This window comes from Pleurodeles waltl, chromosome 7 (assembly GCF_031143425.1).
Source record: "Pleurodeles waltl isolate 20211129_DDA chromosome 7, aPleWal1.hap1.20221129, whole genome shotgun sequence".
NCBI classification, from domain to species: Eukaryota; Metazoa; Chordata; class Amphibia; order Caudata; family Salamandridae; genus Pleurodeles; species Pleurodeles waltl.
Genome location: NC_090446.1, coordinates 557,066,699 through 557,093,553, shown reverse-complemented (window position 1 = coordinate 557,093,553; position 26,855 = coordinate 557,066,699). Strand labels below are relative to the sequence as shown.

Genomic DNA, 26,855 nt, shown 5'->3' with positions numbered 1-26,855 from the left:
TCCTTTTGTGTGTTCATATTACCTTGAAATGAGATGTTCCATTTTCTTGTGACCTTGAACCAGATGTGAGCTACATTTTCTCCCAAGTTCTCAATTCTTAGCTTCATGAAAATCTAGTTTTTGAGCACCAGACTTCATCTCAAGTAGGTTGCTTATTAAATGCTACTCTTCATCATACTGTACACTGTTGTTTATCATCCCTATCCATAACTCCTTTGTTGAGGCGTAATCCACAAAAATGTTCTGTCAGCAGATATGACTCCAAACGAAATCCCTCAATTTCTAGAAGTTGCTACCACATATTTATGTTTTTTCGAGTATCTTAGTGAACTGAACTGGATATATCAGCTATTTTGAAACTCCATAGGAACACACACAAATGCTGCAGAAGAGTGATATAGTTACATTGGTGACTGTAGAATCACTGGGGAATTTCTAGTAATTTCCCTCTTACAGTGTCTCTCTCTGAGTCTCTCTCTAAAGACGTGTCACTGTAATGGCGTCTCTCTGTTTTTTTATGGTGGTTCTGTCCTTGTGTCAACGAGTTTGTGTTTCTTTATAGGCTTCTGCTCATCAATCTGTTTGGCTTTGATCATGGATCCAGCTTCTTGCTTCCCTGTAATGGTTGCGGAAAGGGTGGTCTTTCTGCCAATAATGCTGCATCTTATTTGGATTTGTCAGTGATTGCTTTGCTCTGACAGACTTTTCTCTTTCTCCAGGGAGATTCTGGGGGTCCGCTCGTCTGCAAGTGGAACAGCACCTGGTTGCTGGCAGGAATTGTGAGTTGGGGCTATGGATGCGCTGCCCCCAACAGGCCAGGGGTCTACACACGTGTCACTTCATATACTGATTGGATAAAACAGTACATTCCCGACATTAAACTGAATGCAGACAATGTAGTCCTCATCAATGTCAACCATGGGCATAAACTTTTTTCCGGTCTAGCCAGAACTATGACCATGGTGATGTCTATTATGACAGTGTTACTGCTGGTTCTTCTCTGACACTCTGACCACTTATGACACCCAGACGTGGCCTATGTAAAAGCAGAGAGTGTGCTCTTCAACAATCCCACCGCACTGGATCCTCAAAGAAGCAAAGATGTATCATCACATAATGTGCTTTGGCTGAAGGAGAGATCTCTGTGATCCCATACAATCAACTTCCATAGGTAGCTTTGCCAAGCGTCCATAAAAGGAATGTCATATTTTCAATTAGAATGTGATAAAATGGAGTTTGAGATTGCGTTTCTTGAGCTGAGATGGCTAATAGCAAGAATACCTTTTCGAATTATAGCAGTACTAAACTGTTTCTTGAACAAAATGAGCTGATTGTGAAAATCCACAAATGAATACATATAAATTTCTCAAGGTGTGCCATGTTTTTCCTCCATTTCCACATCCTGATGTCCATGATTTGACCCCCTCCGCCTGTCTCTAGCATGTGCTTCTGTCACTAGGTGCAGCACCATCCAATGCTGCAGGTTTGAAGCAACAGGGTGCCCGCTCAACAACTTCCTCCATATTGCAAACCAGACATTCTGGATTCCTGCACTGAAGCCATCAATGTAATTGAGATTACAAGCCAGGCCAGGAATGAGGTGCAATGTGCAAGAAATGTGAACTGTAGGACTGGAATCTAATGCTTACTTTGTGGACCCATGGAAGCTGGGGCTTCTCCCAATAATAATCCATCCCTTTGACTAATGTCTTAATTAAGGGTGTGTGAATATAGGTAAATTGTGCTTTGGAACTCCACCCTGGATTTTGGAAGCCTGTCCCAGGCTACATAAGAGTGAGTGCGACCAGGGGTAGATGAATCCATCTGACGTCAGGACTTTACAAAGTGTATCATAAGCCTGGCTATTGGTCTGCGTGATCCCATGAAGCCCTGTCCCGACTTGGGAGGGGTGACCGTTAAGAACAGAAAGTTCGGATCAGGTTGGACTTTCGTAAGTGACTGGAGATACTTTTTTGACTGTCAGTTATAGTTTGTAAGAGTCCACTTAATCTAAAGTTGGAGAACCTTAGAAAAACATTAGGTCCTGAAGAAGCGTCATAGGATCCTTGTGGACCACAGAGACGCGAAACATGTCGACCCTAATTGAAGGTGGGTCGGGTAGTTCCTGATCTCCTCCCTTCCCTTTTTCCACATTCAGTATTAAAGAGTGGTTGAGCATTATCTCTACCTCACTCTCTGGATATATTTTTAATCTTGGCCATCACCCCATACAGATAAATAAAAATAGTATTTAGTAGGGGCCCTGAGCCAATTTTTGTGCTTGATCTCTTCTCCCCTTATTTTTCTCTCACTCACTTGTGGGGCATTAGCGGCATCATCAATAAAAGATCTCCGGCAGAGAGCCCCCCTACGGGGGGTGCCCGTCAGACATTGCAGCGCTGGTCTGACAAGGAGCCCGTCCGATGATGAAGCATGACACCCATTAAGGTGTGTGAGGACTCTTGCTCCTAATAATTAGGACTCCCCAGTGTTCACTCTGTCTTTTCTTTCTATCCTTGGAACAGTGTATTTCATTATAAAATAACTTTCATCGAAGAGTATACACTGGACCATTAATCCTCCGGATTCCCTTTATCTCTTTGCAGTACATAAGAGTGAATCCTAATCTTCATGCTTTCAGGAAAAACTTAAAAGCTCACGTCTTCCAGGTAAATTGCCCGACTCATTCAAATGTTTCTTGAACCTGCTCTATGTACATTTCAAATGCCCTAGATTTACTCACTACATTATGGACCTACTATAAAAATTTCTGAAATAAGTAAAATAAATAAAACTGCTTCCATCACTCACGAAACAAGCAGAAGCTAACGTACCTGCCCATACACATCCACTCTCCTTGTAAAGGGCAAAACATCAAGGTGGAAACCATGGTGTGTCCAGCCTGAAAGGCATGCAGGGGCATATTTAAAAGCCCCATCACCACCAGAGCGTTACTTTTAATGACGCTCCAGTGGTGCGATGCCCTGCGACATATTTACAAGGTGGCATTAAGTCACTTTTTGTACCTTGTAAATACAGCCCCTTCACACGCAGCACTTTGCATGGAAGGGGTGTTCAATGGGTGTTGCTGTGGGTGTGCATTTTAACACTGCCTCAGATTTGCTAGATTTTGCAAACCTAAGGCAGCGCCAAAATCTAACGCCACCCCAACAATCATTTTTTGCTCTTTCTGTGTGTGCTGCATTCTGACAGAAAGAGCAAATTGCCATTTAAGATTGTTTTTGCATAGGAAGGTGTCCTTTCCTCCACAAAAACAATCTCCCCCTCAATGCAGCCATTCTTGCACCATGGTGCAAGGGTGGCTGCGATGGTGCTCATCTGCAAATTTAGCGTGGGTGCAGGGGACTACACAGGGGTGCACTGTATTCTATTAAGTGCGGTGCATCCCTGCATTGTGAAAACGATGGAGCGTGGCACTGGCAATTTTGGCGCAGTGTCACGCTTCCTCATTTTCTTTTAAATCTGGGCCTCAACGTCTTACTGACTTCCAGCAGCAGATCAAAAAGGCACCTTTAAGGAAGTGAGTTTCTTTCCTTTGTTAGCACATCTTACCTTCTTTGGTTTCTTATCTTTAATTTATAAAGGGATGAGTTAGATGTTCGATGGACCTTTTGACTGCGCTTAGAGTAGGTCCCACCATCGGTCTCAATTTCAATATCAATCAATAATAATATCAATCAATAAAATCAATAATCTTGGGAGTCAATAATTTCCACGCACCATGACCCCTTGGCCATAAATAACCACACCTTTATGTAAAAGTTAAAATGTTTATTTCCCTATATTAACAATGCTAATATCACGTAACTTAGGGCAAGATGTATGACCACGAGTTTTGCGAGTTGCAATTTGTGACTCGTATGCGAGTCGCAAATTGCGAGCTGCAAAACCTTATGTACAAGAGTGTACTTTACACTGTTTGCGATTCACAATGGGGTCGCAATTGACCTACCTCATGAATATTCATGAGGTAAGTTGCAATTTGTGACCCCATTGGAAATGGCCGCCCTCACAGGGATGGTGGCTTGCTGGAGACAGCAGACAACCATGTCTGTGACTGCTTTTAAATGAAGTAGTTTTTTCAATGCAGCCAGCTTTCCTTAAAGGAAAACAAGATGCATTTAAAAAAAAAAAAAAAAAAGTTTTCTTTTCATTTTTTCAGAGCAGCATGTGCCCCAGTGTCTCAAAATCAAATGATAAACATACAGAAACAATACCGGCTAACCAAATCCTTTAAAGATCTCAAATTTAATCAATGCATGGGTCACTACATTTTCTAGAGTTACAGTACAAATCAATAACAAGAACAACTGCTCAATGGAAATAGCATACATTTAGCTTCAGCAAAGATATGACATCAACTATTGTTAATAGTTAGCAAACATCTTCTGTGAGTCTCCTAGCTAACCTTCTGATTAGAATAGCATGTTTGGGCTTCATGCAAAACAATTTAGTCAACACAAATTTGGAAAACATCTAGCTATGGCTCTATCAAAATTAGCGGTTGGTGCCTAAAAACAAAAGCAAATTACATTGAGAACAATAACATTTCATTGTACCTTACCTCAGTATGGATCGGCAAACGGCGGTAGTCTTCGCCAGTTGGACATCTATTCGGTCAGCATGGGCACCAGGACTTAGCAATAAAGTTCAAGATAGGAATGTCTCAGGAACTGGAATAATCGGAATGGCACTTCTCAGTAAAAGATTTAGATAAAAGTGAGCTCTTCCTTCTCTGTGCAGTCTGGCTAACTTAAAATTCCCTTGTTCTTCTTTCCACGTTACTATTGGTCAAAGAATTGTATGTCTACATTTAGTCCAATGAAAGTAGAACCTCAAAACTAAGATCTAACTAAACTGTCTTTCACATATCGATGATTGGCTCCTCTTCTCCTGTTCCCGTCGTCGGGCTCGCCAGGTAACAATTTTGTATCGCCTTGTACTCCAGTCAGTGGATCCATTGTTAGCTCTTGAGAACATCGCTTTCACACACACTAAACTCTACATTGTAACGATAGCTACTACAGCGTATTCCAGCAAGCAGTTCTCATGGGAAAGAAAATCATTTATTAGCATTTGATCAACACAGCAGAAAATTACAAATCTATTTCTCTATAGAGCCATTTTGTGTGACTCATTTAAGCAGTGCAATTTAACATGAGGCTGTGCAACTAGGCCCAAGACCTTGCTAACTTAAGGCCTATGATTAACAAAGCAAAAGCATAATACATAACTATTAATATAACATACTTGTACATTAATCTGAACATGAGCACGACATTTTACATTAGCAAGCAATTAATAAGGACACTTCGTGATTGCTGACGGTCACTCAACTAGGCACATTTCAAAGTTGTGTATTATTTTCTATATTAAGTCATTTTCTTATGCAGTTTCAACATTCAGAATATATGAATATTTTATTCGTAAAATTCAGCGTTAACACCTTCACAATCTACCTCCACCATGTAGCACCCTGAGAGGTAGTAATGTTAATGACAAACTAAACACTTTTTTGAATGTGTTTTTCCTTTTGTAAGGGGGGAGCAAAAATAAAATTAAATTCAAATAATAATGTCTTCATATTCGTAACACAGTAAGAGTTGACCAAAGAGATGTCTGGATTATTGTGAAAATCTACAACTTAATAGATATTCAAATCTCAATTTGTGCTTTTTTCATTTCAAAAGTTATTTATTGTAAGTATAAAACATTGATGCAATAGGTGTAGAAATACAGTGGTTCTGAACTATAGGAACTGGTAATGCATTAAAGGAGAAGCATGGTTTAGATAGGCATACATTGAATGATGTTAAAAGGTTTCTTCATGATTGTTCCAGAACAAAACATTATCTTATGTAGCTACTTATATATTGCTAACATGATCTGGTAACATGAGCACTAAAAGATAGGTTATAGTGATGATAGGAAAGGAAAAGGTAGGTAGAGGACAGGAGGAGAGGTAGTTACAGAAGATAAAAGCCCAGCAGATAGAATATACATAGGGAAAAAAGAAAGCAATAGAGCAAGGAGGGAGACCTGGGAGGGTATTGAGGGGAGATGGATGTTATGAGTGCGAGAATCTATTTGTAATCAAATGAACAAGGTGAATAATGTTGTTTGGACTTTTCTACTTAAAAGTCTAGGTAAAAGTCTAGTTTTTTCCAAAGAGGTTTCGAATATCTGAAATTGAAGTTGTTGTTTAAGATAATATTATCCAAATTTGAGATACTGCCTTTTCTACGCTGCCGGAGCAACACGTAGCGTAGCCACGCAAGCGTTACCACACTTACCTGAACCACGCGTGTGAGAGAACCAAGCAAATGCGTATTTAGGGCACCATGCATATGTGTGGTTCAGGCACACTGTAGGAACAGTCAGGAGAGGAATGCGGCGGCAGGGGGGGGGGTATTTTTAAGGACAGGGTGGGGTAGATTTTAGAATTCAGGATAGGGGTTGGGTTAGTTTTTAGGACAGGACGGGGTAGGTTTTATGGTTCAGGGTGGGGAAGGGGTTCAGGGTCGGGGTAGTTTTTAGGACAAGGTGGGGTAATTTATAGGACAGGGTGGGGTAGGTTTTATGGTTTAGGTTGGAGATGGGGCTCAGGGTAGTTTTAGGACAGGGCAGGGTAGGCTTTAGGGTTTAGGGCAGGGGTCGGGTAGTTTTTAGGACAAGGTGGGTTTTTTTTTGGGACATGGTAGGTTTTAGGGTGTAGGGCATGGGCAGAAGGTCAGGGTAGTTTTTAGGACGGGCAGGGTAGGTTTTAGGGTTCAGGGCAGGGGGTCAGGGTAGTTTTTAGGACAGGGTGGGGTAGTTTTTAAGACAGGGTAGGTTTTAGGGTTCAGGGCAGGGGGGTCGGGGTAGTTTATAGGACAGGGTGGGGTAGGATTTAGGTTTCAGGGTGGGGGCGGGGGTCTGGGTAGTTGTTAGGACAGGGTGGGGTAGGTTTTAGGGTTTAGGGTGGGAGTCAGGATAGTTTTTAGAACAAGGCAGGGTAGGATTTAGGGTGGGGGTGTGGGGTCGGGGTGTTTTTTAGGGCAGGTAGGGTCGTTTTTAGGATAGGGTAGGTTTTAGAGTTCAGGGCTGGGGTTGGGTAGCTATTAGGACAGGGTGGGGTAGTGTTTAGGACATCGGAGGTTTTAGGGTGTAGGGCGTGGCGGAGGGTCAGAGTAGGTCTTAGGATAGGGCGGATAGGTTTTAAGGTTCAGGGCAGGGGGTCAGGGTTGTTTTTAGGACAGGGCGGTGTCGTTTTTAAGACAGGGTAGGTTCTGTGGTTCAGGGTGGGGGTCAGGGGGTTGGGGTAGTTTTTAGGACATGTCGGGGTAGGTTTTAGGGTTCAGGATGGAGGCAGGGGGTCGGGTGGTTTTTAGGACAGGGTGGGGTAGGTTTTAGGGTGGGGGGTCAGGATAGTTTTTAGGACAAGGCAGGGTAGGTTTTAGGGTTTAGGGTGGGGGTTCGGATGGTTTTTAGGACAGGTGGGGTAGTTTTTAGGATAGGGTAGGTTTCATGGTTTAGCGCTGGGGGTCGGGTAGTTATTAGAACAGGGTGGGGTAGTTTTTAGGACAGTGTAGGTTTTAGGGTTTAGAGCCGGGTGGGGGGGTCGGGGTAGTTTTTAGTACAGGGTGGGGTAGTTTTTCGGACAGTGTAGGTTTTAGGGTTTCGGGTGGGCGGGGAGTCAGGTTAGTTTTTACCACAAGGCAAGGTAGGTTTTTGGACAGGGCAGGGTAGCATTTAGGGTTTGGGGGGGTGGTCAGGGCAGTTTTTAGGACAGGGTATGTTTTTGGGTTTAGGGTGGGGCAGTGGGTTGGGGTAATTGTTAGGAGGGGGTGGGGTAGTTTTTCAGAACAGGGTAGGTTTTAGGGTTTATGGCAGGGGTGTGGGGACAGGGTAGTTTTAAGGCAGGGTGGGTTAGTTTTTAGGACAGGGGTAGCTTTTAGGGGTTAAGACGGGGTGGGTAGTCAGGGTAGTTTTTAGGGCAGGGTCGGATAGTTTTTAGGACAGGGTAGGTTTTAGGGTTTAGGGTGGGGTGGGGGACAGGGTAATTTTTTTGGGGAGGGCGGGGTAGGTTTTAGGACAGGGTAGGGTCGATTTTAAGGTTTAGGGCAGGGGTGGCGGGTCAGGGTACTTTTTAGGACAGGGAAGAGTAGGTTTTCAGATGTAGGGCGGGTGTGGGGGTTGGGATAGTTTTTAGGATAGGGTGGTGTTGTTTTTATGACAGGGTAGGTTTTAAGGTTTAGGGTAGCAGCCACCCCTCTATTAGGGCGGAGGAGTACCGCCGCCCTGCTGCCAGCACCACAAAGGTGAAAAATAAATTAGTAATAAAATGCAGTTATTACCATTTTAATTTTCGCTTTCTCCAGCCGAGCCACGTTTGGGGGCGGGCCACTACTGCTGACTGGCAGCAGGGGAGTGATGCTCACTCCACAGTTTACACTGCGCATGTTATTTTGCCCAGCCGTCTTGCGACAACCAGCCTGACGTGTTGTGGAAGTTGTGGCAAACATCAGTTTTCCAGGCCTATAGCCAACTCCCTTGTCAGCCTCGTGCACTTAGGGCCAGATGTAGCAAGAAAACATTTTGCGAGTTGCAAATTGCGAGTACTAGCGATTCGCAATTTGCAACTCGCAAAATGTAATGCAGAAAGGTGTCTCAGACACCTTCTGCGACTCGCTATGGGGTCGCAAAGACCCACCTCATGAATATTAATGAGGTGGGTCGCAGTTTGCGACCCCATAGAGAGTCTAGGCACTCACAGGGATGGTGGCCTGCTGGAGACAGCAGACCACCATGTCCGTGACTGCTTTTTGAATAAAGCAGTTTTTTTTTTTCTTTTTGCAGCCCGTTTTCCTTAAAGGACCACTGCCTGCTCTGAAAAAATATTTTTATTGGCATTCACAAAGGGGAAGGGGTCCCATGGGGACCCCTTCCCTTTTGCGAATGAGTTACCATCCACATCAAGTGGATTTCCGCATTCGCGGTCCCAAAGCAACTCTGCATGGTGATGCGGTCGCAAATAGGAAGGGAACACCCCTTCCTATTTGCGAGTCGCAGCCTCAAATTTGTGGTTGTGCATCGCGTTTGGCCTTTTGCGCCTCGCAACTGCGTTTTTCGCAGTTTGCGAGGCGCAAAAGGCTTGCTACATCTGGCCCTTTGTGTGGTTTTTATATCTGACTGCAGCCTCTTGCTGATGTCTATTGACTAGGAACCGGTGCGCAGGAAAATGTTTTGAGCCCTTTTTGGGAGTAATGCTCTAAAAATGTTTAAAATACATAATAACATGGTGTCGGAATCAGAATCCCACCATGGTGCTGCCTACACGTAACAAAAAAAACAAATCATCAAACTTCTGTTTGCTTTATTTGAAAAAACAGGATCCATTGCGATTCAGCAATAACACAAGGATACCACATGCCTTTCATTTCTCAAAAAGCATATTATTCTGCATTTTCAACAAGGCCTTTCGTGATCCAACAATGATAACAATATCTGCAATCTGCAAATAAAGATACTGCTCTCCCTCAGTTCTTTGAGTACAGTTTTCTATCACAGACCATTCATCTGGCTGTGCACTGTGTTAATGGAACCTTCTGGTGGCAGCTTGTCCCTTTGGTTATTTTCTGCTGCTGTGCTGTTATTGACTGTACCTCTTTTAAGCACCAGTTGTTCCCTTTCAACAAATGGATACACTTAGCATATACTGCACAGCCAACTTCTTTAAAGTGCTGCTCCACAACAACAGTAGTGTAAATATATCATGACGACGTGTCTGTGAACACACTTCTTCTGCCAGCTTATTACCATGTTCGCGAGTGAGATATTCATTCTGTGCCCCAGACACATTTTCTTGCAACCCCCTTTTTTTTTATTCGTAACAGCGGTGAGGTTTTCCATTGGACCAGTAGGGATCACCAGAGTGTCACTACCACAGCCATTAGAAAAAGATTGAGGTGTATGTGGGGAGCGGGGGAGACCACAACGCAGGGGGAGGCACAGCCGCTAATGGACTCGGTAACATTTTAAACTTTTACACTTTTGAAACTATGGTCATCATATTATATTTTAGAGCACTGAATGGTGGAACATATTTTAAATCAATAGTTCTGTTTTATTGTGTGTGCCTCAAATCAAGTGCTAAGTTTGTGTTGTGCTTTTTAGGTCAAGCATAGAAACGCGCAAGTGCTGCTTTTCCAATGTGTTGGTATGTATCCGGGCTTTTAACCACGCCCACCGCACATTCATCACTATCACTCGTTCATGAGCTTGCCTTTCAAAAATCCTTTGTTTTTGTTGGTAACTTCTTTACGATTGTCCCTCCTTTGGGCGGTTTTGTTACCGCCTTGGCCATCATATTGGATAGAAATGAAAGTACATTTTGCAGAGCGTTTGTCTCTGTATTGGTTAGGAGCAGGGGTGTAGGAGATACTAAATTTCTGGGGGGGGACAGGGACAGCTTTGGGGACTTTTGATTGAACGTATAGAAGGTGCCCGTTGTCTAAGAGCAGCAGGCTTCGATAAATGTATACAGTCGTGGAGTTAGGAAATGCACTAGCAAGAAAGGAGAGCATGTCATCACAGTCTGTAAATATGCTTTATTGTTAATTACATTCTGGAAAGCAGTTAGAAAATATGTGAAAAACATGGTCTTTGCTTCTTTATACACCAAGCAATAAGGGTGGGAAAGAAAAAAAGGAAGATTAAACAAAATTTTCTTAGCGACATTCATAAACCTCAAAATGCAACTTGTTTAATCAGAAATCATTCTTTCTGCTGCAGGCAGTTATAATAAAATACTGTGCTTCTTTTGAAAAAAACAAATATTTTCTTGTGCCATTCAGTGTGGAGGACAAATTATTTTGCTATAGTCTGCATGTCAAAGGATTCCATCATTCATCTCTGTATATATGTTGCATATGGCATTATCCAATCTTTTCTGTGACATAATTGACCTTAACAAAGTTTTCCATCAGTGGAGTCCAATGAAGTTTCTCTCAGCCTCTAAGAAGATACTATAATAACTAAGATGACCTGTTGTAGCCCCTCAACCTATGTTTAAAAAGCTCTCTCTCTTGGAAGCATTTTTTCAAAGTATGGCTGCAAGATCTGGCCTTGAAGAATACTTAAACATACTTGATAATACAGTTAACTGAGGGGAGGGTAGCTAATGGTCATTTTCTTGGTAGTGAGCAATTGTGTCTTGTGTGTGTCTCTGTGCCCATTTCTGAGGTTTCAATCCATGCCATCATTCTCTACAATAAGCCCTCAGTCTTTTGAAAGACAAAGCTGTAATCACTCATTGAATTTTAAAGTGTATGATTAATGTATCATGCTGTAAGGAAGTCACCATCCCTCTATTACCTCAACTAAACCTTCACTGCCCACAGTTGCTACTCTTTAAGAGTGAGCTGTTTTAAGGCTTAGTGAATTGGAATTTAGGAGCATCTTACTAAATGGGACACCAATAAGTATCTCTTGTACTTGGCCCTCAATGCAGGGTCACTTCAAAACTTTTTGCCTTCACCCGTCCTGTTTTCCGAACCTGTTTTTGTTGGCCATTAGGACTCTGTGCACTTTATCACTGATAACCAGTGGTAAAGTGCTTGTACTTTCTTCTTTGCAAATGGTAAAACTAGATTACATCCAATTGGCAAATTTTATTTACATATAGGTGGTACTACATGTCCACAGGGCTTGTAAATTAAATGCCACTAGTGGGCCTGCAGCACCTATTGTGCCACACACATAAGTAGCCCTTTCCAACATGTGTAGTTTTACGCTGACGTTTCAACATGGCAAAATAAACCTTTTGCCAGACCTAAACCTTCATTTTAAATTCATATGTCACTCTCAGGTAGGCCTTAACTAGCCCATAGGGCGGGGTGTAATGTATTTAGAATGTTGCCCATGTGCTTTTAAGTTTTACATGTCCTGGTACTGAAAAACTATTAAATTCATTTTTCACTACTGCAAGGCTTGCCTCTCTAATAGGATAACATTGGGTTACCTTATTACTTTAAATAAGTGATAACTTCAATTGGGAACAGGTGGGAAGCTCAAGTTTGATGTCTAAAGAATTGTAATTTAAACCCATTTTTAATGTTAAAGTTGGATTTTAAGCCTCACTTCTGAAAATACCACTTTTAGAAAGTTGGCATTTTCTTGTCCTAAACATTTGGTGCCTGCAGTCTGTGTCCTGGCTTACATGACTGGATGTAGTTGGCAGTTGGCCTTTGTGTATTCCTCCCAGACAGTAAAACAAAGGGGGGTTAGGTGTTGGCAGGATGGGAGGGACGGAGCTGTTCCCTGGCCCAATTAAATTCTGAAGGGGCTGCCTCAGCACACTCACAAATAACTTGACACCAGTCTATTGTCACCCCAGATCCCTTGGAGTCTGAGAGGGGAAGGAAGGAAATTCCAGAACCAGATGTGGGGGAAGCCTGGAAAGTTCTCCCACTTCAAAGTCAGGCACCAGTTATAGATACTGGACCCTCAGATCAACTGTTCAATACACTCCTGGTACTGTGCAAAACTACTGAAGGACTGCCTTGTACTCCAGGGTACTGCTTTGCTGCTTGAGGCATGCCTTGTTTCTCAAAAAATTGCCCTCCTGATTGAGAGCTGCCTTGTTTCTCAGAGGACAGCCCTGCTGCTTGAGGCCTGCCTTGTTCTCCAGTGGCCTGCCTTGCTGCTTGAACGAGAGAGGACCATCTCTTTGAATCCAGGACTACGAGAGTGACTCTAATGGTCAGGTGGCTGACCTCCTTGTATGGATTACAGGGACACAACAAGCTCCAGGGGCCTCACTGCACCTGCCAAACTGACCCGCTGCAACTGGTCCTTCCCAGACCTGCTTGAGCCCTGCTGGTCTCTGCTGGAATTAGTTCCTGTTCCCCAAGACGTGCCCGCCCCAGGTCCAGGACTATTGGCTGGCATTAGTTGAGCTCCTCCTGTGAAATCCTGATTCTCTGCGCGCATGACTTTGAGGAGGTAATCTTTTCAGCAGGACTTAACTTGTCCCTGTAGCTGTCTGACACTCCATCTTAATCAGTCTGAATGTATGACTTTGTCCTGTCTACCAACCAGATAGCCGCAGTTAGAAATTTCTCCTTCGTGGTGCTATTTTTACTTAAACCTTTATAATTGCATATCACCAGTTCTACTGCTAGGATTTTGACATTTTTGTCTCATTTTATTTATTGCATTTGACTTTGTTTTCTACATTGGTATGGGTCCGCCTTGTGTTGTGATTTCACTCTACTACAGTTTGAGTGCTGCATAAATAATTACTGCAGGGTCTCTGAGTTAAGCCTGACTGCTTTTGCGCCAAACTACCACAGGGTTAAACACAGGTTAAGGTTCACTCTGATTAAGATTGTGGTTGTTGCTAGAGATGGGGTTTCACCCCACTCAATCGAAAACCCAATTTCTTGCAGTATCCATCATTCAATAACCACTTTATAACCCAGGCCTCTAAAAGAAGCATATCAGAGAATGAAAGCACTTAAAAACAATGCTATTAAAATATCCTTGATCAGACCTCCAGTTGACAATTCACTAGCATTAGCAGACAGCACGACTCCGTTAAATATGGTCCTGTGTGTATGTTGTAGCCAAAGAACTATAAGATTTCTAGGGCCAGATGTACAAAGCATTTTCCAAGTCGCAAACGGCGAATCGGGCCGTTTGCGACGTGGAAAATGCTATTTGGGATGTACAGACCCATTTTTGCGATTCAGTAATCTATTAACCGAACTGCAAAAGGGTTTGCGAGTCACAATTAGGAAGGGGTGTTCCCTTCCTAACTGCAAGTCACAGTCCCATGTATGATTGTTTTGTGACCGCGAATGCGGTCGCAAAACAATCGCAGTTAGCACCAGTTTCAAACTGGTGATAACCCATTTACAAAGGGGAAGGGGTCCCTATGGGACCCCTTCCCCTTTGTGAGTGGCAGCGAAAACATGTTTTTCAGAGTAGGAAGTGGTCCTACGGACCACTGCCTGTTCTGAAAAAATGACAAGAAAACTTTTCATTTTTTGTTTTTGAAATGCATCTCGTTTTCCCTTAAGGAAAACGGGCTGCATTTAAAAAAAAAAAAACTGCTTTATTTAAAAGCAGTCACAGACATAGTGGTCTGCTGTCTCCAGCAGGCCACCATCCCTGTGAGGGCGGCCATTCCCAATGGGGTCGCAAATTGCGACCTACCTCATGAATATTTATGAGGTAGGTCATTTGTGACCCCATTGGGAATCGCAAACATTGTCATTGACACTGTTGACCATCAGGTTTTGCGACTCACAAATTGCGAGTCGCAAAACTGGAAGTTCGTACATGTGGCCCTTAATCCCAGCTTCTCCCTTTTTAATAAAAGTATTAAGTAATAAGCAGTGCATTAAAATCTGCATAAGACTCCCAACAGCGGCATTTGTCTACAAGGGCAGTTTCTGGGAATTTTCCTCCAGATCTACCTTACCATAACTGCAGTGTTGTGGGGAATGTGGAACCAGGACAAATTAATATTATAACCAGCCTCCCACTAAACAATGGTGTGTTCATGGTCAATCATATTTTCAACATATAACTCTGCTGCCATTTGCTTTATCATTGCACAGGAGATTGAGTGAGGATACAACCACAGATAGCTGAAGTGTATTGCTTGCTCTCCTGTGGGCGCAAGGTGAAGATCTGAGGCACTGTATGCACTCAATGCAGCACAAAAGCTAAAACACAACACAAATGTTCAACTTTTGCTGTCAAATCTGCTGGAAGAATTAGTGCAGATGGATGCCATGAGTGTAGAGTGGCCACAAACTGAAAAGCTGAAGATGCAGATAAACATGACATGAAATATGCCTTATTTATGAGATGCTTGAAAATGAGATGCTGAGTGTGTGGCGTATTTTGGAGATAGATGCTTTACAAATGTGAAAACCTGGATGTGAAAGGAAGAGATACATAGTATGTGAGATGCCTTCAAAAAACAGATGCAGAGTGTGTGTGTGTGATATGTTCGCAAAAACGAGATGCAGTGTGTGTGAGAGGTGAGTCATACAAACACATAATGCTTGCTGTATGAGACACAGTGTACCATATGTCGTGACATGCTTGAAACAATAAGAAAAGTGGCACTGGCTTGTGACATGCTCACAGAAATTTGGTTTAGTAAAAAATGCCTAACAAGATGAGTGTGGGTGATGCTTGGCCTTCGGAACCAGTACAGGCTTTAATTCATAGAATAATTTGGAGCTTCCTAGTGTCAGAGAGAAACGGCTCAATTTTTATCTCTCTCTGCGCTGGCGCACATTTGTCTGTCTTGTGCTAATGCACACAGCCATGCACTTTAGTGTACAGGAGTGTGTGTTTGATGTCAAGCATAGATTTTTGTAGTGTAAGCATACCCTTCTGTACAAATACTATGATTTAACCTAGTTTAATATTTTGACCACTCTATGTATTCTGTAAAGTGCTTTACATATGTAAAGTTTCAAAGGTTTAGGGAAAATAAAACTTTACTCATTCTTTATGCCTGTCTTGAGGAGGTGCAAATGTTTGGCACAAAGTCCTATCTACTTTTTTTTAAGTAAATCAGGCTTTGCACCATGGATGGATAGATGATTGAATGGAAATTAAAGGTGGACAAGCCACTGAAAGCTCAAGCCAGCCTTGAGTTGGAAACCTGGTTCTGGCTCAGCTTGAGGTCCTGTTGGGACCTCAAGCCCATAACGAGCTAAGCACTGGCTTCTGCCTGCTCTCCTCCCTCCCTCCATCCAGGATGTGGCCTTACTGTCAGAGCTGCCGAATATGGAACTGGGGAACTAGGTTCAAGTCTCGCATTGGCTCAACATCCTGTGATTCTGGGCCAATCCCTTAAACTCCCCATGGCAGTAAACAATGCATGTGATCTTCTATAATGTAACTGGTGCTCATATAAAGCACTCCAATACCTTTGGGTTGAGTTTGTGCTATATTTCAAAAACTGCAGAAAAATGCACTAAGAGGTCAAAATAAAGTTTTAACATAAGAATGAACAAATAAATACCCATTTAGTGGTCGATTTGTACAAAGTGAAACCAGAAAAGTTGAATTAATCATAGCTTGCCCAGTTAAATTGTGTGATCTTAGGCAAATATTTTATTTCACCATAACTATTTTTCCTTCATTATCGCCAATGAGAGCATATTCAAATATGTGAGTTCAGACTACCAGTGGTGGAAAACTATCACTTTTAACAAGTACTTCCAGGCAGAGTGCTAAAATGCTCCCTGTTGCTGTCAAGGCTTCATCTTAAATAAATACATTGTTTTGAAGAGACTTTATCGTATTTTATGTGATGTTTTTGTATGATTTACATACCAAATATGCTCAGGGCTTGACTCATGCACAAGCTGTGTGCCAGACCCTGGGCTTCGCTTTGGCTCGGCGCTCCCTGTTAATTTGTTGTCTCGCCCACCTCCATATTAACCAACTGAGGTTTACTCTCAGAACAATGGATTGACCACAGAACAGGGAGGACCAAAGTATGTGACTGCATTGACTAAATTATGCAGCAATAAAAAGCAAATTGTGCTGCATAATGTGACACTTTTTGTGATGGTATTACTTCATTATATTGCCATTTGTACAGTCCTAATACTGCATGGGCAAAGGGTTCACCTCATTAGTACAGGCTTAACGCCCAAAGGTTGCACATATGTTATATGTGGTGATCAGAATTGTGGTCCTGCCATGTGGTTTCCCTGCTCTCTTGCATGAATTTGTGGTGAAAAGGATAGGTTGCTCTCGACGGATTCTAATATATGGATGGAAGTGTGTGAGTGCCTTGTGGCCTATGTTTGGACTTTTTTGGTGTGAGTTAAAGGGTACCAATCTTCAGAGGTGAACAATCAGTGTTTCATGCAGCTAAAAGGCCCATAAATTCATCCAATACCTCTCAAAGCATCTTCCATAGAAGGAAAATACGACATGCATTTTACAGTACCACAGGGCCTATAGCACTCATGATATACTTTGCTAAAAGCAACAATTACCTGAAAGGAGAAGAGTGGATGGGCATGGATGGCTAGGCCATTAAATAGAATTAGTTATTGATCCTGATGACAGAATACAACTTTTTTCATTAAATATTCTGAATAAATAGTGTCTTACGTTATTAATGGTTTCAAGACTCTTAGAAAATAAAAAAAAGACCTTGAGATTTATATTCTGTCAAATATTTATGTTACAGCACCTTGGGACTCACAAGGAATAGGAATACTCTATAGAAATGCCAATATAATAATGCAATGTAACTGTGTTGCTCATTTATATTTTAAAGGAAATGTGATAACCTCTCCTTTGTAGTAGTTTAGAGTGTGACAAGGTACTACTGCAGTGTATTTGTCCATGGGGAGAGCTATGCTAATGGAGCCATTCACCCCTGTTTATCAGTCCCCACCAAGTCCTTAAATGACACCTTGCAAGTGTGCTGAAGAGAGGGTGTTACTGCAAGGGGCACAAGAAGCAATTAAAACAGCATTTGCAATGCAACGGGTCTCGTGTTTGCTCATGTTAGAGCTAATAGCGTTGTAAACTCCTAACCAGACTTTTCACTCGTAATGAAACCTATTGGCAAAAGTGCAATTATGTACGTAACCGGAAAAAGTGCAATTAACTGTGTAAGAGGGTCGATATTATGCAAAGCGCTCGACTTCTGCCTGGTGAGATCACGCTGCGAAAATAGAGAAAAAGTAGTCCACGAACCGGACGGAAAACAGCGAGCTTCGTATGTTTTCTGTACTTGGTCGATGTGCTCGAGGAGGGCTAACCACCAGAAAAGGCATAATGTATGTGTGCCTTCCACTAATGAAATCAAGCAGATTCTAACAGCCAAGCCCACGAACCAATGAAAGCCACTGACGTGACGTGGATGGGGCTCTGAGCCCTTTTTAATTCCTAAAGCGTCTCGCTTAGCGAAACGCATGCGCAAACGCATGCAATGCAGGCTCGACCCTAAAAAAACAAAGCCTCCTTTGCATTTGAAAGGCCTTTGAATGACCTGTGAAGGTCGGAGTCCAGCTCACAGATCAGATAAGTATCCTTGGTGTCAGAGAAGCTGCAGTAGCCCCAGCAACCGAGATTGGGAGCTTTGATTCAGAAAAAAATCAGCAGCCCAGTTTAAACTTAATTGTTTTCAGTTGTCATGCTTTTAATGCACTGACAAACGAATGAAATTTAAACAGGGATGGCATCACTATATCGCTCTAAAGGTTGAGGTCGTTTGCCCCGTGTCCTCTCCACTCTTGTCCCCCGTGTACCCCCACCTCCAATATCTGGGGGGATAAACCCCCCACACCCCTCACAGTTCCTAAGCCCATGAGTAGGAGATGCAATGTCCGCTTGCACGTCTTTGTGGCCCTTCTTCTGTATATTGACCTCAGGTGAGCCTGTAAACTATTGTACATTCCAGCAAACATCATCTTAGGCTTCCCTTGGGAGAGAAACCCTCGGAAGCAGATGTGCGTAGGGCTGTTTATTTCCCGTGGAGTCAGAACACTGCCACTGGAACATTACTGTAGTGCTTAAAAGCCACCGATTCAAAGCACAGATGTAAAACCCCGCTTAGTGCAGACGTGACGAGGTCAGGATGTGCATGTTCACTCTTTTACTCGCATCATACTGTCATCTGTGTCATGAGCCTCGCTTCAGTGCACTCACTGGAGCTAATGAAGCCGACGAATATGTCACTTTACATTAAAAAGAAAGCGCTGTTCGTGCAGGGTTGCATTTGTCAAGTTAAGATTTCTACAAACGTTTTGTGAACTCTGTGGTTACAAGCTCATCAGAGGTAAACTAAGGGTGGGATTTTCTTCACTGAACTTTACATCCCTGTGTTTATGGTCTCCGTGTTTATGTTCTGAAAAATGAGTGTTGCTGCCTGAATAAAACGTGGTTTGCTGAAAGCAGGCACTCGAAATGCAGGCGATTAAAACCATTTGTCAGGCCAAAAAGAGGGGTCTGGAAACGGATAATTGTTGGCTGCGTTTGAAGGGATAGGTAGATATACTGGTGGTAATCATGATGGGCTCAGGCAATAGTTTGTAATTTTGGGGGAAGGAAATCCCAGCCTTACCTTTGATGCGCACTCTGATATTGTGATGCTGACCTGAGGTTTAGCAGATATGCAGTGTGTCTTGATTTGCACCACACATAATTCCCAACCATCGTTGCTCAGAAAGTTTTAAAAACGAGCTCTTCCTGGACATGCATGTTGCACCTCCTGCACACTGCAGCTGCGACAACACAGGGACAATAAGAAGAAATCTGCAGTGAAATGCAATTCTCCCACTTAAGTGAACAGCAGATGTGCAACTTCCATTCTGGGCCTGAGGATGCTGTTAAAAAAGGGTGGAATTTACGATCAGCATCCTCAGGCCCACAATGGAAGTGCATCGAGTCAAGGTCTGTGGATCCAGGGTGCCACAATGAAATGCTGCTGTGGTGCTGGAGCTATTTTCAGAGTGGGGTACTGCCATTACGTTGCATTACTGAACTCGTAGGGCTTGTGAAAAATGCAAAGGTAGCACAAAGTACGTGTGTCACAAATGAGATACACCCGTTCTCCAGGAACTTGGGTGTATTATGTAACTGGTGGTGCTGCATTTTGTGGTACACTGTTGCAAATATATTACTAAAGGATGGTGCAGGAGCGCACTGTCATTCATAGATAAAACATTTCAGTTGAAATGGCCACCATGTTTTCAAATCATGCAGTTCTACTAAAGGTCCTTGGCTAATAAGAATACTACGCGTACTCATAGCGTTCAGAATACATAGCGGCAATGCGGTAAGCAGTTCCTTTGTTTTGTTTGAAATCGCAGGCTTCCCAAGCTATAACTTCAGAACCGTAAGAGATAGCGTTAAGTATGGTTGAATTATGCCTTCAGGCTTTCGTTTGAAACATGTTTGCGGCGAGTCCGCAATTTAGAAGCGGCGCGGTTCATTTATTATCGTACACTTGCAGTTGCTCGGGTGCGGAATCTCAGAGAATTGTACAATGACGGGAGCCGCATCGTTTTTATTGTTTCACTGATCACGTTATGTATTAAATAAATAAATGGTATTAGAAGTTAGGGATTTTTTAGTGATAGATGTTGTTTATATGAAGATTTTTAGAGAGCACATAAATAGGATGGGTTATACACTTCTTTATAGATTGGGGTCCTCATTTCTAAGTGTTTAATGGTTTATGGAGTTACTTATTCACATTGATTTATTTTAGATATTCTCGATTGGAACTTATAAGAAACTGTTGAAGTAATTCAAGAGAGATAAAATTATAGATCCAGCAGGTACTGATTGTTAGGTGAAGGGTTTCCTCTTTTAGTTTCACATTTTATGTCTGCTTTTTAATTTTATTTTTATTTTTCTGCAAACACTTATTATATTTGATACTCTTTGTAAGTTTGCACATTTGGGGACCAGACTGTGATTTAAATAGATCAATATGGCAACATTAGGTGTAAAATCGATTTTGGTCACATAAATGTGGTGAATCATTTGTAAATATGGAATAAGTATTGAGTTGTCTATTTAAAAATGTCTGGTCGCTTCTTTAAACTTTTTATTGTAATGGCATAAAGATTGTTGTGCACACATTTCTAATTAACAGTGTGTTAATTGAGTTCTTTTGGAACACACAGACCTCACGTGATATTATTTTTATTTAGGAGGTGGCATGAATTGCTACAAAATATATTTCCCACTCTTTGCATGAAGGATAAACACTAATCACAATTTTTCTGCTTAATGTTGATATGGATTGTATAGATAATTTAAATACATGTATTAATTACAGCCCTGAGGAAGTCATGGGGTACACCTCTGACGAAACACGTGTTGGTAAGCATGGATGTTGGTGAACTTTGGTAGTGACGGAATACCAACTGACTGGAAATCCAAGATTCGAAGTATAAGGATATGCACAACTGTGGTCGAATTATGGAATAAAGATATGGACATTAATTTAAATGGACTTGTTGGATGTGTGCCTTACATATTTGTACTTGAGAGACTAGCAGCAACTGCCCAACTAACTTGTCTTTCACAGTGCCACCTATTTTCAGAAATTATTTCTATTAGCAATTAAATGTTTTGTTCTATTGATTTTTTGAACATACCTGAAAAAAGTGCCATAGCCTGAGAGATTGACCACCTTGTGTGAAGCAAACAGAAAAACATTTTAAAATATAAAGTAGATCATATTTAAAATAATAATCTAGTGTTTCAAATGTTCAGTATTGCTTTGAACGATGTAATAATTTTTAAGTAAGGTAGAATATGTCACAGAACTGGACCAACGTGGGGTAGCTGCTGGACAATGGCTGGTGGGGTAGATTTACTATTTCTACTCCACACTAGTGACAGTTTGGGGAAGGTGCTAGACACTGGCAGGTGGCCATATTTACTAATCCAACCTCCACACCAAAAATCAAATTCCTGAAGCAAAATTAGAAAATAAGCAGGAAAAGCATTTGTTTGCAAACTGTGTTTCAAATGCATGACTTTTGATTGTCTTCAACAGCATAAGCCAATATTTTTGAAAACATATGAAGCATTTTATTTTTCATTTCGATATTATTTCAAATCTACACTAAAGGAAATTAGAAAAATCTACCACCACCTTCCTTTGAACTCTTGACAAAGAAATGCTCAACTTAAACCAAACCTTCATCATGAAAAGGAACCATAACTATATTTTATTTGAATTTTTAAAAAAATATATTTTCTATTTCAAACCAAAAATACTCTTGTTTTAAATCACTCCATCAAAAGACCTCAAGGAACTAAACAATTTTCTTGCAACAGGACACCTTGAAGAAACTAAGGGCCTGATTACGAGTCTGGCAGTCTGAAGACCGCTAGACTTGCAGTGGAGGTCGGATTGTCATGGCTGTGGTGGTCCAACTGCCACATTACAAGATTGGCAGTTGGTGATACCAAAAGATCGACGTCTCCACCAGGATCTCTGATCCCAACGGGATGATTGCAATTGTGGTTGTAATCAGCCAAGGCGGCGCTGAAGTCAGCACTGCCATGCTGATTACAACCATGTTTTCTGCCAGTCTTTTCATTGCGGAACAAGTGCAGGGGGCAACCCTACCTAGCAGCGTTGGAATGCACACTGTCTGCTGTGCAGACAGTGCACATTCTGAGGGTAATCGGGGGACCCCCTGTAAGACGGCATTGGACTCGGCTCCATGTGGAGCCGAGTCCAATGCCACTGCAAGTTTTCCACTGGGCTGACTCGTAGAAACCTTGTTTCTGCCAGTCACCCCTGTGGAAAACTCGTGATGGGGCTGGTGTGGAGAAAGCCAGCTCTGCTGCAGTTTCCTCACCACGGACTGGCAGGAGGGTTTTCTGACCGCCAAACTCGCAATCAGGCCCTAAATGTTTTCCTTTTCAAACAATAAATATATATTTTTAGGTAGTAAAAATCACAAAATCCGTCCTCAAACAGGATTCCTGGAAATACAATTTTTCATTCATAACCAGAACACTCAAATCAAAAGCAGTTTTAAAACATTTTAAAGTAGCATAGATTGAATAATAAAAAATATCATAACAGATTTTAAACATACTTTGTTCTTTCAGAACAAGAAGATGGAAAATGCAAGACAAGCTGAGTACGAACCGTCCAAGAGGGACAATAAACTCTTAAAATATGGTGGGTGCCTTTATTGTAAGAAGAGACGTGCTAAGCCCAGGAGTCATTGGAGGTGTGTTGAGTACTTCCCAACCTGTTGAAAAAGCAGAGCTGTTACACTCAGTAACATAGTCAATAGAGCAACTGCCCATAACCACTCTGCCTCCACAACAGAGTAAGAAGCACGTGAAAATGTACAGCACATTGACGCACTTGGTGCCACCTTCAATGAACCCATATTCATATTCATATTCAAGAACGTTTTGTTCACTTTTCCCAGACATATTGAAAATAAGCTAAAAACACCTCTTTAGCTGAGGATTACATGTCAAATGGTAAATTACAATTTGAACTTACAAAATTAAAAGATTTGTGTTTTATACTTCCTGAATGTATGGATGACTTCTACACAGCCATTATGCAATCAATTTTTTTTAACAAAAATGAGGAAAAATTGCCCCCACCAACTATATTATTTTGAAGATACATGGATTAGCTATCTAAGCAAGTTGAGACAGAGGAGACATACGCTTCCTAAAAGAATGGTTTAACTGCGACTCGGCCTACTTAGTGGGAGCTAAAAAATACAATGCCATTGAGGGCTGGCATAACTCCTTCAACAGTACAACTGGAAAACTTCATCCTAACCTGTATCATTTCTTGGAAATTTAAAAAAAGGGAACAAAGATTTCAGGAAATGAGACAGGCACAGTTTTTAGCAGGTAGTCTGAATCCTCAAGTTTAAAAAAAAAAGTAAAGAAATGTCTGAATGACTGTTGGCAAAAATCCAAATGTTTCCTATGTTAGGAGGTTTAAACTACCGGGAAAGCATTGCTTACATTCTATATTATTAAACCTACTAAATTTTGCAGTGCATTATTCTCCTATATTTACTGGATCTCCTAATTAAATTGGCACCTTAACATTTTTTTTATTTTTTTTTAAAGAATAAATAAATGTCCTACCTGGAGAAGACTTCCTTTTTCAACTGTTGGTGACATTTTTAACAGTTCACTCACCAACAGTCTATAGTACTCCCAAAGTTTAGTTAAGGTAAACATTCGCTAAACTCCTGAGTCCATCATTGTTTCATCCAAAAGAGAGAATCATCCAAATTCAAAGAAACCCGAAAAATAATTGTTAAAAAATAAAAATCTTCTTTCTTAACCCAAATAAAATAATAAAATCGATGTCCCTCAAAAGACTCTGCCGTTATTGTCGTTAATAGTTAAGCACCAGCAACAAAAACACAACACCATTAGTTTAAAAAAAATATAAGTTCAGAAAAGGTATTTTCAGGTTTATGATCCTCCTTTTAAAATCAGATATAAAAAAATGGCCCAATCAACATAACCGGCAATGGGATGTAAAATTGGGTAAAAGTGACCTATCATAATTCAAAATAAAATTTTACTACTAGCTACCTCCCTCCATCTCTTCTTGCAATAACTTGCGTAACCTGTAACTTATTTTTTTTTAATTAAGTCAACCTTACCTGACCACTGCTCCTTCTTCTTCAGATATTGACCACAATGCTCCACTGATTTTAGAGAAAGATGCACAAGCAGGAACATAACCCTGAAAAGTTAAAAGTAAAACAGGACAACTTTTTCCATTGAAATGAATGGGGAAGCATGGGAAATTGCTTAAAAATTGTTAAAATTAGATATTTAGGCCCATATTTATACTTTTTGACGCAAACCAGCGCTGGCTTGCGTCAAAAATTTTACAGCCGGCTAACGCCATTCCTACGCACCATGCGGGCGCCTTCTTTAAGGAATGTCGTTAGCCGGCGCTGCGGACTGGTCAGAGTAAAAAAAAATGACTCAAACCAGGCAGCGCCGGCGTAGGGGAAAATGGGGGTTGTGCGTCACAAAATGGTGCAAGTCAGGTTTGAGTAAAAAATCATGCCTCAAACCGGACTTGCGCCATTTTTTGATGCACAACCCCAATTGAAATGACTCCTGTCTTAGCAAAGACAGGAGTCATGCCCACTTACCCAATGGCCATGCCCAGGTAACTTCTGTCCCCTGGGAATGGTCATTGGGCATAGTGGCATGTAGGGGGACCAAAATTAGGCCCCCCCTATGCCACTTTGAAAAAATTAAAAAAAATACTTACCTCAACTTACCTGTACTTACCTGGGATGGGTCCCCCCATCCATGGGTGTCCTCCAGGGGTGGGCAAGGGGGCAGGGGGTGTCCCTGGGGAAGGGAAGGGCACCTCTGGACTGCTTCCATGGTCATAGACCATGGAAGTGACCCCACAGGTCCCTTAACGCCTGCCCTCATCGAGGCATTAAAAAACAGCACACATCAGGCTGGGTACTGTTTTTTAAGGCCCGCCCCCTCCTGTGTGTCAAAATGACGCAGGAGTATAAATAAGGCGCACAGACCTTAAAGTCATTTTTTGGACGGGAGCGCCTACCTTGCATGTCATTAACGCAAGGCAGTTTCCTGCATCCAAAAAATGACGCACAAGGAAGAATTTTGACGTCCGCGGGGTCGGGCGTCAAAGTATAAATATGGGGCAAGGTTTGCGCCGAATGTGCGTCAAAAGTGTTGTACACTTTAAAAAGTGCTCTTTGATTCAGATAGAGGTCACTGAGAAGGGGCCTGGGCACACCGCAGGAAGGATATGGGGCTGATAAGAGAATCATAAAGAGTAGGGCTGAGGACTTGGGGTAACCTTGTGACATGCATATCACTGTTGTCAACATCCAGGTTTGATCCTCTAGTCACTCCATGGCCTGTGTTCCGGGGCTATCAGATATGGAGTCACTCCTGCTGTGAAAGGCTACTTTCTGGAGGCAAGGCAATGCAGAGGAGAGGGCACTTCAAAGGGAAGCAGACCCCCAACGTAAACCTTTAAGACTCAGAATCTAAATCACATTTCATGTCTTACAATGGACTATAAGAAGGTCAGGTGGACACCAGCCAAAATTTTCAACTGCCACATATCCAGTCGAGCTGTGTGAGAGGGAGACACTCTGCAAGACTTGACCCTGTCACCAGGACTGGGAGTCAAAGCCTGCTAGTCTTCCAGCTGGGTGAGGGGATATCACACAGGTAATCTAAGTGAAGCCTGGAACAACAGTTCCTTTCTGCTTGCCGGGACTATTTTATCCTGTGAGGAAGAGGAGACTGTTGGTGGGACAGAGGTCCAGTGGGGTTTTCCTGGTTATTGGACTGCTGATTCAGAGAGAGGTCACTGAGAAGGGGCCTGGGCACACTGCAGGAAGGATATGGGGCTGATAAGAGAATCATAAAGAGTAGGGCTGAGGACCTGGGGTGACCTTGTGAAATGCATATCACTGTTGTCAACATCCAGGTTTGATCCTCTGGTCACTCCATGGCCTGTGTTGTGGGGCTATCAGATATGGAGTCACTCCTGCTGTGAAAGGCTACTTTCTGGAGGCAGGGCAATGCAGAGGAGAGGGCACTTCAAAGGGAAGCAGATCCCCAACATAAACCTTTAAGACTCAGAATCTAAATCACATTTTGTGTCTGACAATGGACTATAAGAAGGCCAGGTGGACACCAGCCAAAATTGTCAACTGCCACATATCCAGTCGAGCTGTGTGAGAGGGAGACACTCTGCAAGACTTGACCCTGTCAGCAGGACTGGGAGTCAATGCCTGCTAGTCTCCCAGCTGGGTGAGGGGATATCACACAGGGAATCTAAGTGAAGCCTGGAACAACAGTGCCTTCCTGCTTGCCAGGACTATTTTATCCTGTGAGGAAGAGGAGAGCGTTGGTGGGACAGAGGTCCAGTGGAGTTTTCCTGGTTATTGGACTGCTGTAGTGAGGTGTAAGGAGACTGCTGCACCTATCAGGTCATTGCTCGTTTGCAGGTAAAAATTAGCCACACCCAAAAGCCAGAAGAGGGCAACCATGAAGTGAACCGTGACCTTTGCCGCACTGATCACATCATTGTTTATGTGGAAGTTCAAATTCCGCAACCTGGTGTGCCAGGTGGGGCAGCTGTGAAGATTGATGCCATGCCAATCGGGCCGTAGCTCATGTGCGGAACTAAGCTGATGACCCCATATGCTAGCTGGGGCTGCCGAGAAGATTGCTGTTGTGCTGATCAGGCCATAGCCCGTGCGAAGAGGAGGAAAGGTGACCCCACATGCCAGAGGGGGGGTCACCAGCACAAG

General features: G+C 42.4%; 1 protein-coding gene across 1 annotated transcript in view; it reads left to right on the top strand.

The window, feature by feature from the left end:
- The window catches only part of LOC138304336 (serine protease 27-like), an 89,433-nt gene extending 83,833 nt beyond the window's left edge, over positions 1–5,600 (top strand). The window contains exon 6 of the mRNA XM_069244302.1: positions 720–5,600. Coding sequence (XP_069100403.1) covers positions 720–1,004 — 285 coding nt within the window. The 3' untranslated portion in view covers positions 1,005–5,600. The remainder of the gene's footprint in view (positions 1–719) is intronic.
- The last annotated feature ends 21,255 nt before the right edge of the window (positions 5,601–26,855 follow it).